Genomic DNA, 15,800 nt, shown 5'->3' on the forward strand with positions numbered 1-15,800 from the left:
GTTTTCAGTACGTTCACAGAGTCGTGCACCCATTACCTCAATCAATTTTAGAACATTTTCATCACCCCAAAAAGAAACCCTGTACTCTTCAGCCATCAGTCCCCAAATCCCCCAAATCTCCCAGCCTCTGGCACACTAATCTACATTGTCTCCATAGATTTGCTTATTCCAGACATTTCATATCAACAGAATCATACACTATATGGGCTTTTGTGACTGCCATCTTTAACAAAAGAAATTTTCAAGGTTCATCTGTCTTGTAGCATGTGCCAGAACTTCATTCCTTTTTTATGGCTGAATGATGTTCCATTATTGAATATGGGCATCCATATTTTATTTATCCATTCATCAGCTGATGGAAATGTGGGGTGTTTCTACTGTTGGCTTATTATGAATAATGCTGTTACGTATGTTCATGGATATGTTTTTTGTGGACGTTGTCATTTACCTTGGGTAAGTATCTAGGGTGGAATTGCTGGGTCATGGACTGACTGTGTTTAACTTTTAGAGGAACTGCCAGACTGTTTTCCAAAGTGGCAGCACCATTTTATATTCTCAACAGAAAATACATCTTTCTAAGCAACTAACTCCAGAGAAAAAGGGCCATGAGAGGTACAATGAGCTCTCCTCCATGGCTTCCACCCATGGCCCACTGCCCAGGCCTGAGGCCCTGGGAGGCCTGTCCAGAGGGAGCCACCCCGGCCCTGCAGCTCTGGACACTCTGATCTCAGCAGAATACTTCCAGAATAATGCTGGCTTAACAACAACCCAGACAACCTACAGGCTTCTGAAGATCAAAATCCTACCCCAGCAGTATCTGGTTTAATTTTTTTAGTAAGTGTGACTCTGACAGAGAAAAAAAAAAATGAGGGGTGTGGTGGGCGGAGAACATTAGATGCTTGGGCCCCAAAACAAAGTACTTAAGTTATCTCATGACTGAAGGGAGTTGAAGGAAGTTAAAGTGAGCTCTTATTTCCAGCTCTGTTCTACCTGAATGGGTAAGATGACATAGCCATTCTCTTCCAGCACTTGTTCTACTGCATCATTGAAATCAGGGTAGCGGACACGGGGGCAGTCTAGTCCAGGAAACAAATCGGAAATCAGACCGAGGAAAAGAGGGACATCTTCGAACACGAACTTGGGCAGATTCATGTCCCGTAGTGCCCGCATCAGTACCACATCCTAGATGAATTGAAACACAGATGTTTTCAAAGGTATTTCCCAAGGCACTATGCTAGTCTGGAAATCCTCTTAGAAAATATAAAATAGGGCAAACATCACGAACACTCGAGCCTCTTGCTCAGGACAGCATTCACTGAGCTGTGCTTTGGAGTAAGTCTCATGTGAAGGAAACATGCTTTTATTGCAAAGAGGAAAAAAACTCGTGCCATGCTTTCACAAGAATTCTGTTTATCCCCACCTCTCCACCCTATCTCACGATTGTGAGATTGGCTGATTATCATAAACATTGGCACTGGAGTGATGGCAATGAACTTCACCTTGAGGTGCTAAGTTCAGTTAGAAGAAAACAATATAATGAGTAAGAGACCAAATTAAGGCCAGACAACTAAATGAAGTGACAGGTAGGACCTGAAACTTTCAATGAGTACCATTTTGTGCCCTGTTTCCATTCCAGAATTTATTCTATACACATGAGCCAAGAGAGCAACCTGGGAATTCCCAGCACATGCACCTACCTCCTTGAGGTCAGCAGAGCCCCTCTTCAGCTCACCAGCCATCACCAGCACCGATTTAAGGGCCCTGAGTCCAAAGTCATAGTGATGCTGCTTGGAGAGCTGCTCCCGGGCCAGCTTATACAGAACAGTCATCTTTTTGGCTAGAGACTTTTTGATAAAAGATAATAAAACATAAATAAAATAATGTGAAAGCAAAGCATATCATTATATAAAGAAAATGGACAAAAAGGGGCTCAAATGAAGCTGCTCTACAAATAAGCAAATCTTGTCTCTAACTTACAGAAATACCAGGGAGGATCCTTGGTTTTTAACTATTACAAACTGGGAACTAATCTAAAAGAAGACCTTACCTTACCAAAATTTGATGACAAGCCTAAAAAACTGGAGATGATCTTAATCCCTTGAACGTAAAGAACGGAACCTATTGAGGATTGAATCACGACCCCACAAAAGGCATGTTCAGATCCCTACCCCTGGTTCTATGGTGTGACCTTTGAAGATTATTCATGAAGCTGCGCCCAAACTCAACGAGGGTGGGCCTTAATCCAATATGGCTGAAGTCCTTACACCCAAAGGAAATTTATCACAGAAGGAGAAGCCATGGGGAGTGGCCAGAAGCTGTAAGTCAGCAGAAACCAAAAGTCAGCAGAACCCCCCGAAAAAAGAAGACATTGCCATGTGCATTACCATGGGACAGAAAAGCCAAGGACCAAGGACAGCTGGCAGCCAGCCCCAAAACACCACAGTTTTTGGAGAGAAAGCATCACGTTGCTGATGCCTCGATTTTGGACTTCTCAGTCTCAAAATCATAAGCCAATAAATTCCCACTGTTTAAGCCAACACACTGTATGGTATTTATCAGCTAGGAAACAAAATCAGAACCCAGCCAACTTTTTAAATCCTAGTGGTCACACTTCAAAAATATGCTTCTTGTTTATTGTGACCCAAACATGTTATTGAGGCTTCTCCCATAAGCACTTTGAGGATGAGTCCGTCACTTCCTCCATGTCAAGGACTGAAAACCTGCTTCTTGTCCTTGACAGTGGCAGGGCATTTTGGAAATGAAAACTAAGAACAAGAGCTCTTACCACCCAAACTCCAAATGTTGTAAAATAATAGGTGACAAGAGCCTTTAAAAAAAAATTTGCAGAAGAGCAACCTAACAATCCTTTATGCTGACAGTGTTAGCTAGTTTGTACCTTTTCCAGGGAAAATGTATATGCATACCTTTATAGACACCTAAAGAGAGGATAAAGGAGTTATCTGTAAATTTTTTTGGCTACATCCTCTAAAGGACATTATGCTGGGTGAAAGAAGCCCACCTCAAGGGGTTGCATGCTGTGCGATTCCATTTATATGACATTCTCAGAGTGACATAGAGTGATGGGGAACAGGTCAGCGGCTCACGAGGGGTCAGGTTGGGGGGAGAGTGTGTCCATTAAAGGTAACACAAGGGAGCTGCTTTGTGGGGATGGAGGGATTCTGTAGGGGGTGAACAGTTCTGGACCCCGACTGTAGAAGTGGGTATTCTAGTCCACACAAGAAAAATTCACACACCCACACACCAAAAGAAGGGGGGTACTATGAAAACTGATGAAATCGAATACTGCCTGTGCCTGAGTGAATAGTGTCTTACCAACCTCAAGTTCCTGGTTTCCACAATGTGCTGTGGTTATGCAAGATGTTATCACTGGGGAAGCTGGGGGAAGGGGACATGGGAACTCTCTGTACTATTTTTGCAACTTCTTGTGCATCTTAAATTCTTGCAAAAGGAAAAGTTAAAATAAAAATAGTGGGAGGGGGGTTCATAATAAAGCGAAGGAAAATGAATGCCTCATAGAATGACAGTTTTGGGAAAACCCGGCCAGAAGGCAGGCCGGGTAGGGTCCCAAGCATCCCGTGCATGCCAAGACCCACCTTGGCCCACAGGAAACCCTCGGAGAAAAGCATGATCTCGCAGATCTGCTGCAGGTCGGGCACGATCACCACCACGGGCCTGAAGAGGGCCTTCACTGACTCGGGCAGCTCTGTGCGGCCAGCATAGCCTGGATTCATGGTGATGAAGATACCCATGCGTGGGTCCAGGGAGATCTCCTGCCCTTCAAACTGGGGGATGACAGGAAAGAAAGGAGAGTAATATGCCAGCCCGGCCCAGCTCAGGGGAAAGAAGGTCAGGGTGAGCCTCACAGCTGTTGATTTTCTACAGGTAGGAGGCAGACAACACCATTTGTGCCTTTTCTCTCGCCAGGTGTTAAATGAAGAGTCCTCTTGCTCGAGGCCCACGTCTTCTGGGCAGGGCAAGTCTCAGCTGACACCCCCACTCTGATCTGAACCAAGGGGCTCTGCACTTGGGAAGTAGCTGATGCACGGGAAAGAGTGTAGCCTGGGGCTGACTCAAGAATCTCTCACATGTTAGCTGTATGACTCTCAGCAGGTTACTTAACCTCTCTGAGTCTCAGTTTCCTTTTCTGCCAAACAGAGATACAACAGGGATACAAACTACCTCTTAACATGGTGGTGGTGACTAAATGAGACAATCTACCTAAGATATGCCCGATACTTCACACAAAGCAGATTTTCATCAATGCCAGTTGCTGTCCCCTTCCTGTTCCCACCTCCACACTGATCTGGGAGCCTGGAATTAATGTTATTAATGCTTCCTAAAGAATTCCACCTCGGAATCCTTTAAGAAACCTCCACTTGCCCCAAGTACCAATGAACTGCAGGAATCTACATTTTTTAGTCTCGTTAGCCTAAGGTTGAGCCTCCATTGTCTCTCCGTGGAACTTGAAAACACTGCCTTGCCTGTCTGTAACTAACAGACATATGTCTGGAACTAGTTTGAGGTCCTGTAATAGTCCATTACAGTCCTTAATTACCAAAGATAATGATAACTTAGGGAATCCTGACCGCCTCAGTTTAAAAACAAAACTCTGGCCCATCTTCATCCACAGAAAAGCTGTCTGGAAGGCAAGCCCCCGCCATCTGATGTTTCAAAGGTAACGTGGCAGTTTGCATCCTACAGACATGATCCACGTGAACATCATATCCTCACCTGGAACGTGGTTAACTGATGGATCAGAGCGTTTCGAATTGTCTGAATCTGAGATGAGATAACTGAGAGCACAGAGGCATCAATCCGATTAAACTCATCAAAGCAGCCCCAAGCCCCACACTGGGCAAGGCCAGAGAAAATCTTCCCAATGGCCTGGAATGAAGAAATTGTAAGTGACATATCTATGGATACATTTTCTAAATTAAAGCAAACAATGACATGTTCAGATTGGCAGAAAATCATCCAGCCACCCCCCGATGGATCTTTCTGGCAAAACCTGCAAGGCCTCTCATAGGCTATCTCCCACTAACAAACCAAGGATTTTCATGTAAAACTCCAGATTTCTGGCTTCTGTTGACAGACTGGAAAATCTAACAATACTCTGTCCACTTTCCCAAACAGCAACAACTGACTAAAACTGAGCGGTGGTGCCCCCTTCCCATGGGGCAATGCTTTCCAGTTGACCACAGTCCCCACTGCTCTCTATCCCATCTGTTGGCTGTTGACTCTGATAAACATTTACATCTGGGACTTGTGCTCTACATTGCTTCTAACAAAACACATTCAAGTTCTGCGACTGTTGTCATCTACTACATTCTCCCAACCACTGCCACGTCATTTCACTGAGAGTGTGAGGCAGAATGCCTTCCTGCCATGCACCACTTTGAGCTCTCTTTCTAATAAGCTAGTACCAAAAGTGACACCCACTCCTTACTTTGTAGTCCATGCCTTCTCCGCAGTTGGTTACAACACACAGCAAGCCCAAGGCTTTGGCAAGGTCTTTGGTGGTCTCTGTTTTGCCGGTACCTGCTGGGCCAGCAGGAGCTCCACCCAGATACATGGAAAGTGCCTGTTACAAGCCAAATGTAAAACATGTTTTCTGATTCACATAAGGAAACAGGTGTCATTTCCAAGTTTAGCACTATGGCAATCAATATATGTGGAATATAAACATACATGGCAATGGATAAGTTCACACTCACCTTTTTGACAGTCACCATTTTTAACATTTCTTTCTGCATTTTCCCATTGATCTCTACCCATTATATAGGGACCAGTGTACCAGGGACTAAGCAATGTGCTAGAAACTGGCCTTGGGCTGTGAGGGTGACGCCCCAGTGGATCTCGGAGAAGACATTCATGGGCACATGAGTATCTGTGCAGTAAAAGATTAACTGCCCAAAGAAAGCTTTGGCCTTTTGCCCTCAGCTCCTGGGAGCTAACCTTAAAGCCCTTGGATAGCCCCGCCTTTAAAGTGTGTCTTTGTGTAGCTGGGGGGCTTTGGGCTACAACACATAGCCTAACAAAATGATTTATGGTGGAGGCTTTGGGCCACATGTATCAGCTCAGCCTCCAGAGGGACTGGAGGCTATGGTCAGACCGTGGACGGCCAGCCATGTCCGCATGACCAGCCCCTAATAGAAACGCTGGACACCAAGGCTCAGGTGAGAGGTGAGCTTCTCTGGTTGGCAATACTCTGTGCGTGCTGCCACACACTGCTGCTGAGAGAAATAAGAGCTGTGCTCACTACTCCACTGAGAGGCCAAATGGAAGTTCTATGCCTGAGCTCTCCTGGAAAATGCCCTGTGCACCTCTGTCCTCTGCTGATTTTGACCTGCATCCTTTCGCTGTAATAAACCATAACTGTGAGTATAACAGCTTTGCTGAGTTCTCTGAGTCCTTTCAGCAAATTACTGTATATGAAGGTGGTTGTCTTGGGGACCTCCTAAACTTGCAACATCCCAATCCCAAATGGCAGCAATTGGGTCACATTTCACACTGAAGATCCTTTTATGGGTTTAAAGCGATGATGTCACTGACTATCACAATTCCCGTCGTCATGCTTAGAGAAAAATGTATAACCTACAGGCAGGTCAGAACCAAAGGGCAAGTCAGTAATCACCTGAGTGAGGGTCAGGTAAATTCGGTCCGTAAGGGGAGTGATGACCAATCTCCCGTTCAATCCCATGTACTCGTAACCGTAGCCGAAGGTTCCCGTACACTGGCGGATGTTGAGTTCATCTGGTTCTCGGTCCCAATAAAACCGCAGCTGACTTTCCCATTCAAACTCCCGGGCCTCAAGAATGCTGGAAGATGAGAAATGGGAGATGAATTAAAAAGGAGGAAGATGTGATGAAAGAGAAGGCAGGCATGAAGGACGAAGGCGAGGTGGTTGAGGGAGACCAGAGATGGATAAAGAATGAATCCTGACACTCCAGTCCCCTTGGAGGGTCCTCACCTGCCTCTTATGAAAGAATCAACTATGTCTCTGGCGTGCACGTCAATGATGAGAACCGTGTTGTATTTCTTCCTGTCATTTTTGCTCAAGGGCATAGTGATCCGAGTCACCAATTCATCAATTTGCTGGTGCATTTTCCTGCCGTAGTGCTTCATGGCCTGCTTCTCCCCTTGTTTTACTTTGTGGAAGACATCTTCAACCTCCCAGGTCCACCACACCTGGCTCGCGGCCAGCACCACCATGCCTTGGTACAGGAGCATCCAGTCGACTCTACATAAGAAACACACCTTTAAGATATGTTTTCTCCTAGGGAGTGGGGATGTTTTCCCCCAGTGTAAAGAATTTTACTTCTTTATACTGGAATAGAAATGGCAAAGTAAAAATTCCAAGCAGGCAAATGGCAGTAAGACTCTTCTGGCTAAATAATGAAATATCAGGCCTATGGACACACACACACACACACACACACACACACACACACACTGTTGTAGATACTTGCCCGAGTAGAAAAATGGCATATAACTTTTTTTTCTACCTTTTATTTTGAAATAAATTCAAAGTTATAGGAACAGTTGCAAAAACAATACAAACCCCATACACAGAACTCCAGCATTCCCTGACCTCCCCCACCGATACCCCGATCCACTAACTTTAACATGTTGTCACACTGCTATTTCTTTCCCTCTCTCCCTCCCTCCCTCTCTTCCTATCTATCACCCATCATCTATTGCTCTGTCTTCTGAATATATGAGAGCAAGCTGCACACATCCTTGAACAAACACCATAATTCACATACACAACTCCCATGAACAAGTACATTCTTTTATGCAATCCCATTAAGCGCAGCTAAGAAGTACAAGAGATTCAACAATGATACAAAGCTTACATTCCATATTTCCTTTTCCTTATGTCTCAACCATGTCCCTTTGAGCCTCCTGTCCTCCATCCTCAGATCCCATCCAGGGTCATCCTTGGCATTTAATTGTCATCTATTTAGACTGTCTTTTTTTTTTTTTCTCAATTGTGGAAACATATAGACAGCCTAAATCTTCCCATTCCACCCTCTCCCTAGCATTCCATTAGTGGGATTAATCACATTTAGAATGTTGTAATGCTATCAGCTTCCCACCATCCATTACTAGAAATTTCCCTTCACCTCAAACAGCAACCCTACACTCATTTCTTAACTCCCCATTGCCCCTTCCCCCATTTCTCTTAATCCATACTCTACTTTTCATCTCTATGGTCATATTCTCTGATAATTTCTTTGTGTTTACTGTGGGGCTTAAAATTAAACTCTTAAATCCATAACATTCTTGTTTTTCTTTGATAGCAACTTAATTTCAATAGGACACATAAACTATGTACCTATACTCCTCCATTCCCCCACCTTTATATAGTTCTTGTCAAAAATTACATATTTTACATTGAGTTCAAAACTACTGATTTGTCATTAGAGTTTCTGTATTTTATATCATGCAGGAAGTAAAGAGTGGAGTTACAATTCAAAAATTATTGACTTCTATTTGCATTCCATTGTGGTCAGAGATTGTGCTTTGAATCTGTTCAATTTTTTTTTGTTTTTTTTTGTTTGTTTGTTTTTAATTTATTGAGGCTTGTTTTATGTCCCAGCATATGGTCCATTCTGGAGAAAGATCTGTGATCACTAGAGAAAAATGAGTATCCTGGTGATTTGGGATGTAAGGTTCTATACATATATGTTAAAATTCTCTTTATCTCTTTCTCCTTTCTTTGTTTCTCTGTCAATAGGGCTCCTTTAGTATCTGAAGTAGGGAAGGTCTTTTATTGGCAAACTCTCTCAGCATTTGTTGTCCGTGAAAAATTTAAGGTCTCCCTCAAATTTGAAGGAGAGTTTTGCTGGATAAAGTATTCTTGGTTGGAAATTTTTCTCTCTCAGAATTTTAAATATGTCATGCCACTGCCTTCTTGCCTCCATGGTGGCCGCTGAGTAGTCACTACTTAGTCTTAAGCTGTTTCCTTTGTATGTGGTGAATTGCTTTTCTCTTGCTGCTTTCAGAACTTGCTCCTTCTCTTCAGTATTTGAGAGTCTGATCAGAATATGTCTCGGAGTGGGTTTATTTGGATTTATTCTATTTGGAGTTCGCTGGGCATTTATGCTTTGTGTATTTATATTGTGTAGAAGGCTTGGGAAATTTTCCCCAACAATTTCTTTGAATACTCTTTCTAGACCTTTACCCTTCTCTTCCCCTTCTGGGACACCAATGATTCTTAAATCTGGACATTTTATTTTATCTATCATATCCCTGAGATCCTTTTCAATTTTTTCGATTTTTTTCTCCATTCTTTCTTTTGTTCTTTCATTTTCTGTTCTGTGGACCTCTAGGACACTGAGTCGTTGTTCAACTTCCTCTAATCTTGTATTATGAGTATCCAGAGTCTTTTTAATTTGGCCAACAATTTCTTTTATTTCCATAAGATCTTCCTTTTATTTAATCTTGCAATTTCTTCTTTATGCTCTTCTAAGGTCTTCTTTACGTCCCTTTCATCCTGCTCCATGGTCTTCTTCATGTTTTTTATATCCTGTGCCATGCTTTCGTTCCTCGATTGTAATTGTTTGATTAATTGTGCCAAGTACTGTGTCTCTTCTGATATTTTGATTTGGGTGTTTTGGATCGGGTTCTCCATATCATCTGGTTTTATCATATGCATTAAGATTTTCTGTTGTTTTTGGTCTCTTGGCATTGGCTTTGCTTGATAGGGTTCTTTCAAGTTGTAAAAAAAAATACCCATCTAATTTTTCAGAAATACAAGTTGGTGGCGTACACTTTCTCCAACTAACCAGCAGAAGGCGTCTGCGAGTCACCTATACCCCTCAAGTCAGTTCTCCCCAACTCTGTCTCTGTGTTGTGTGGGGAAATGATTTTTGTGGGGTTCAGTTGGGGAACTCAGTTTGGGTTTGTTGTTGGAGCTGTCCGCCCTGAATGCGGGGCGTGTGTCTGGGTGGTTAGGCAGGCAGGGCAGCTTTAATATTCAAACCTCCCAGGTGTTCCCGGAGATTCAAGGCTGTTGCAAGAGTCTAAGCATTCATTTCAGTTTTGCCCCAGATTTTCTCTGTCGCCGACCCACAAACCACCGGCATTGATGTAGCGTCCCTGGGTTTTCCGAGCGGGCCCCCCTTCTCAGCTGTGATCTTTCAGGACGTCTGCTGAGGGAAGGCTGTGCTACATCACTAGTGCACGTCATCCCTCAAGGGAAGCCCTGGGCCACCAGGCCATGCAGGGATGCTCTCTGCCTGATGCAAAGATTAGCCTATTAATTCTTGACTAATGTAAGTTCTGAATGAAAGGCAGCTAGTAGAGCTGGGCCCCACCTCTTTCCTCTTAGAGAAGATAGACGCCCTAGGGGGAGGTCATTAGCATTTCAATGGTCTCTCTGCCTGTGCCACACCCCTGTTTGAGACACAGAACTGGGAACTGAAAATGGCTGAGGCTTTCTCCACTGAGTCGAAAAAGGAACAGAGCTAGTCCGTGGTGACCCTCTAGCTCTCCAAGGTCAGTCGTCACCCAAAGCCTCTGTCTACTTGTTGGGGATTCGTACCTCGTAGTGAGCAGTTCACACTCGCTAATTAAAACCTCAGTTGAAGCTCAGCGGAGCTATATTCCTTTGCTGGAAGAAAGCTTCTCTCTGGCACCACGAGGCTTTGTAGCTTGGGCTGTGGGGGAGGGGTCTCCCAATTTGGATCTGCAGTTCTTACTTACAGATTTTATGCTGTGATCTCGGGCATTCCTCTCAATTCAGTTTAGTGTATGATGAGTGGATGGTCACGTTTGTCCCCCTGCAGTTATTCTGGATTATTTACTAGTTGTTTCTGGTTTTTTTTCTTTTAGTTTTTCCAGGGGGACTACTTAGCTTCCACTCCTCTCTATGCCGCCATCTTGGATCCCCTCTGGCATATAACTTTAAAACATTTGTTTAGGCAGTACACTTCTGGTACAGCCATGGCAGTCAATGCTACCATTAACCCATCCAGCTGCTGCAGCCAGGGGAATCACACCAGAAAAGAAGAGGATTGCTGTTGTATAATAAGGAACTTTGGGATGGCCTTTGTCCCTGTTCCTGGGAATACCCTCTACATCTTTGTTATTCACAGGTGGGGCTCCAGACCACACCAGATAGTTTATGCTAATGAAAAGACCAGGGCAGAGTCAACCTCCTGTAGTCTAAGGGTGGAGCTGGCCAGATAGAAAGACCAACCACGGGATTAAGGTGCTGGGCCACATGATCTCAGCCTGATCTCCAGGAAGGGAAGGGGACTGGATATAGAGTTCAACCACAAAGGCCTTGATTCAATCCATTTTGCCTCCATAATGAAACCCCAATAAAAGCTCTGGACACTGAAGCTCAGGCAAGCTTCCCTGGTTGATAAAATACATCAATGTGCCGGGAGGGTGACACATCCTGATAGAACTTCGCACTTAGGGACCCTCCCGGATCTCACTCTACGTGTCTCTTATTTGTACCCTTTTTGCTATAATAAAACTGTAATCCTAAGTATAGGGCTTTCCAGAGTTCTGAGTCGTTCTAGTGAATTACTGAATGTGGAGGATGGTGGGAACCCATGAATTTGTAAGCCAGTTGGCCGGAAGTGTGGGTGGCCTGGGAACTCTTGAACTTGAACCTGGTGTCTGAAGCCACAGCAGTGTGGTGGGGACTGATCCCTGAACCTGTGAACATGACTGAATTCCAGGTATTTAGAACCAGAACTGCACTGCAGTTGGTGTCAGAAGTTAATGCAATTACTAAACTGGATCAGATTTTGCCAAATGGGTAGAATACAATAATGCTGGTTCCTGGAGAAGAACCTGAGGTATCACTGGATTTCCTTGACTTGCTTGAGTCTGTTTTGTTGCCTACTGGCAGCAAAATGGGATTTTTTTTTTTTAACCTTTCAGTGTTTAGATTCCATAAAGCTAAGTTTCTCATTAAAGGGAAATACTTCAAAGGCTTTTGTAAGTGAATCATGATTATCTTGGAAAAAGAAGAAAACAGATTTGCTATTTTCAGACTAAAATAAAGGTATTTTTGGTTAACAAAGTCTTCTTTATAACAACAACTTTACTGATTAACCTATGTTCATAATCAGTCCTATACTAAACACCTGTTTTCTGTTGATTCCCTAGGTCACTGGTCCTCACACTGAGCATGCTCAGAATCACCTGGAAGGGCTTGTTAAAACACAGATCCCAGAGCTTCTGATGCAGCAGGTCTGAAGTGGGGCCCAAGAATCTGCATTTCTAACAAGTTTCCAGGGTATGCTGAAGGTGCAGGGCTGGGGACCCCAACTCAGAGAAGCACTATACCAGGTGATAAATATACAGATATTTGTCAGCTAATGTAGCTATTGATAGAAAGGAAAACCTCATTTGAAATATTGGTCAATCCACTCAAAACCCTCAAAATTAAGTCAATGTTGTGGATGATGACTGTGGTTAATAGTACAAATATAAGAAAGTTCTCTCATGAACTAGAACAAAAGTACATCACTATTACTAGGCGTTAACAATAGGGAGGTATATGGGAAAAATACACCTAATGCAAACTATGGACTATAGTTAACAGTAATATTTTAATATTCTTTCATCGGTTGTCAAAAAAGTACCACACCAATGCTAAGTATCAATAATAAAGGGGGGATAAGGGATATGGGGTTTTTCTTTTTTGGAGAAACGAAAATGTTCTACAATTGATTATAGTGATGAGTAAACAACTCTGTGATTATACTAGGAGCCATGGATTGTACACTTTGGATGGATAGTATGGTATGTCAATATATCTAAAAAAACTGCTTAAAAAAATTCCATTGTAGGGATGTGCCAGAGTTTGTTTACCCATTCACCCATGGAAGGGCATCTTGGTTGCTTCCAAATTTCTATAACTATAAATAAAACTGCTATATATATTTTTAAAAATTAATAGTCAAAATCTACTTTGACTATTAATATGATAAAGTATCACATGTTCACCTTACCTGCTTCTGTCTTCGCAGTATCTAAAAATAGCCTCTTTGGTAATTAGTCTGTTGGTTCTTCTCATTTCATTCAAAACTGCCGTCATCCAGTCCTCCACATGCCCTTCGGCCCGGATTATCTTCCGAAATTCCATGACTTCTCCTTCTGCTGAAATCATGGCTGACACTAGTTTTTCTCCACTCTCCCCATCATTAAACCTCAGGGCTGCTATGTTGTCATACATCTGCAACACAGTGGGAGAAGCCAGCCTGAAATACTCTCAGAGTTCTGGAGGCAAAGGACAGCCCATGTGCCCCATCAGAACTGGCAGGATGCAAGCACCAGCAACAGGCCAGCTGAGATCACACACCAAAGGGATGTTCATGCACGCAGTTGTTTGTTCATCTGACTGACTTTAATTGGGTATTTTAATTTACCCTGTGCTGTGCCAGATCTCTGGTGAAAAAGAAAAAGAAAACATGCTCCCTCCACTTAAGATGCTAGTGCATCTGCTGGTGTGGGGCAGTGTCTACACATAGGTACCAGTGTAACACGGAAAAGGAGGAATAGCCCAGCAAATAAACACCCTAGAGCTGGGAATTAGCAATTTATGATTGAATCCCAGCTTCTCCACTGTCCAATTGGGTAGCTGGACAATCTGTTTGTCTTCTCTCAGCAAGTATCCTCAGCATAGAATGAATGCAATTATGGCACCTACAAGATGGGATTGATGGGAGGATCAAATGAGACTGTGTGTGAAGTGCTGGCACACAAGGGCAACACTTGGCATTTGTTGGCTATTGTCATTGTTATTAATCAGAATAACATTCAGGAGAATGAGTCCCATAAGTCATGCCATATGAAAGAGAGGGCACTGCAGATCAGAAAGGGAGCAGCAGAGAAGGGCAACAGGCTTTACTGGAAAAATCAGAGTTCTGCAAAAGGTGCTGGCAGTAAATGAAGAACTTCTAACTACACATTTTTTTTAACAGTAAAATATTTGTTTATAAAAGTGGAAACAGAACGTAAGCCTCCTCTGTGAAGAAGGAAAGCATGAAATAAAAAATATGACTCTTACTTGAAGAAGGAAGCCAACACTAATTAAAGGGAAACAATGAAGTAAAGCAGTTGATCTGAAGTGTTTCATTTATTTGGAATAAAGGACTTACTCTAGAAGAGCAGTTCCCGACTGGGAATGATTTTGCCCTCAGGGGCCACTGGGCAATGTCAGGAAACAATTCTGGTTGTCACAGCTGGGAAAAAAGGTGCAAGTGGCATTTGGGGGAGAGGCCAGGGATGCTGCTTGACATGGTAAGAAACTCTGCTCTTGCCAATACTAAACGTAGCTGGCCAAGCATGGCATCTGGCCATGCTCTGTTCTCTATCACAGGGGACAGATGTCTCTGCTATCTTCCCTGCCATTCTGTATTGTTCATGGATACACACGTTTATCCAAAAGCATGAAAACATGGAGTGGAAAGTCATAGCAGGCTCATGGCAGTGGCTGCCCCTAGAAAGCAAAAGAGGAACTATGGATGAGGGTGGGGCACAAAGGGTATGTCACTTTCATCTGTAAGATTTTATTTTCCAAAATAAAGAACAGGAGACAAAACAAATTGACTTAAATGTTAACAAGGATCCATTTTGTCTGGTGGATGAGGTTATTTCACCCACAGCGGAAGACAGGTACTGTCCTATGTACTTTACAAATAAAATTAATTCATTTTCCCTTTATAACAAGCCCACTGACACAGGTAGCTGTTGGGTTCCCTCATTTACACATGAGGAACTAGATGCCCACAAAGGTTAAGGAACTTGCTGAAGGTCACACAGCAAATCAGCACAGAGCCAAGATTCGAACCCAGGCAATCTAGCTCCAGAATCTGTGTGCTAAACCATTATCCTTTATTGTCTCTCTGTTTATTATGTTAGTCTTTTGTGTGTTCCTATGTCTTCAAAAAAATGCTATTTTGGGGGCTGTGTAAAAATAGCAACAAATAACAGCTGAGTTCTGGTGTAAATTCAAACTAAGTGAATTTCACCAGCTTTATGCTTCACATAAAATCAACAGCACCACAGTCGTAAACCTCTGGGGTGAGCATCACTGCAAAGAGACACAGGGTAAAGCAGATTGCAGGGACGACGCTGGGGTCCCTAGGTGAAGACCAGGGTGGCTGACCTTGATCATGTGCTCCTGGACACAGAGCGGGTCGCTGTTGCCCAGGATGCTGAGCAGCTCGTCATCAGAAATGAAGAAAAACCGCGGGAAAGCATTTCTCTTGGAGTCTAAGTAGTCATTTAAACTCTTCTGGCATTTCTCGAGGCCCTCGCTGATGTTCTGTAACTCACCGAGGCGGTTTGGGGCTTCGCAGCATCTCTTGATCACCGGGTCTTTCAGAGTCTCGCCCATTATCTGGACAAGGACCAGAGGAGAAGGGGTAAGCAAAGCAGGCACGAGTGTTCTTGTGCCCAGAGCAGGCATCTGCCAGCGCCATGGCACAGGCAGAACAAAACTAGCAGACCACCCACAACCACAGCCTCGAGCAAGGGCAGTTCAGCAACATCTGTCACATTTTTAAGTAAGTATATCCGTAGCACCTTCTAAAGTACAATGTATAATTTGCTTATTTCTGATAAGCAAATTCTCTCTCTGCTCGAAGGTCAACCTTTTATCTGTTTTGTTCACTGATGTGCCCCAGGTACCCACAACATGCTTGCACCCAGGAGACTCTCAATCAAGACTGTTGAATGAATGAACCCGGCAATTCCACTTTGAGCAATCTACAGATACCAAAATGCTCGCTACAGCATATATTTAT

At 43.4% G+C, this 15,800-nt stretch overlaps 1 protein-coding gene across 8 annotated transcripts in view; it reads right to left on the bottom strand.

The window, feature by feature from the left end:
* Positions 1 to 15,800, bottom strand: part of DNAH10 (dynein axonemal heavy chain 10) — a 183,860-nt gene that overhangs the window by 73,386 nt on the left and 94,674 nt on the right. For all 8 annotated transcript variants that reach the window (XR_005213945.1, XM_037816529.1, XM_037816528.1 and 5 more), the window contains 9 exons: positions 15,161 to 15,394; positions 13,002 to 13,225; positions 6,992 to 7,261; positions 6,656 to 6,839; positions 5,468 to 5,602; positions 4,753 to 4,905; positions 3,615 to 3,803; positions 1,698 to 1,844; positions 991 to 1,182 (listed from right to left, as the gene is read on the bottom strand). Coding sequence is in view for 7 of the 8 variants with exons in the window: in XM_037816529.1 (XP_037672457.1) it covers positions 991 to 1,182; positions 1,698 to 1,844; positions 3,615 to 3,803; positions 4,753 to 4,905; positions 5,468 to 5,602; positions 6,656 to 6,839; positions 6,992 to 7,261; positions 13,002 to 13,225; positions 15,161 to 15,394 (1,728 nt within the window). In the remaining variant the exon portion in view is untranslated. The remainder of the gene's footprint in view (positions 1 to 990; positions 1,183 to 1,697; positions 1,845 to 3,614; positions 3,804 to 4,752; positions 4,906 to 5,467; positions 5,603 to 6,655; positions 6,840 to 6,991; positions 7,262 to 13,001; positions 13,226 to 15,160; positions 15,395 to 15,800) is intronic.

Source organism: Choloepus didactylus, chromosome 23, assembly GCF_015220235.1.
Source record: "Choloepus didactylus isolate mChoDid1 chromosome 23, mChoDid1.pri, whole genome shotgun sequence".
NCBI classification, from domain to species: domain Eukaryota; kingdom Metazoa; phylum Chordata; class Mammalia; order Pilosa; family Megalonychidae; genus Choloepus; species Choloepus didactylus.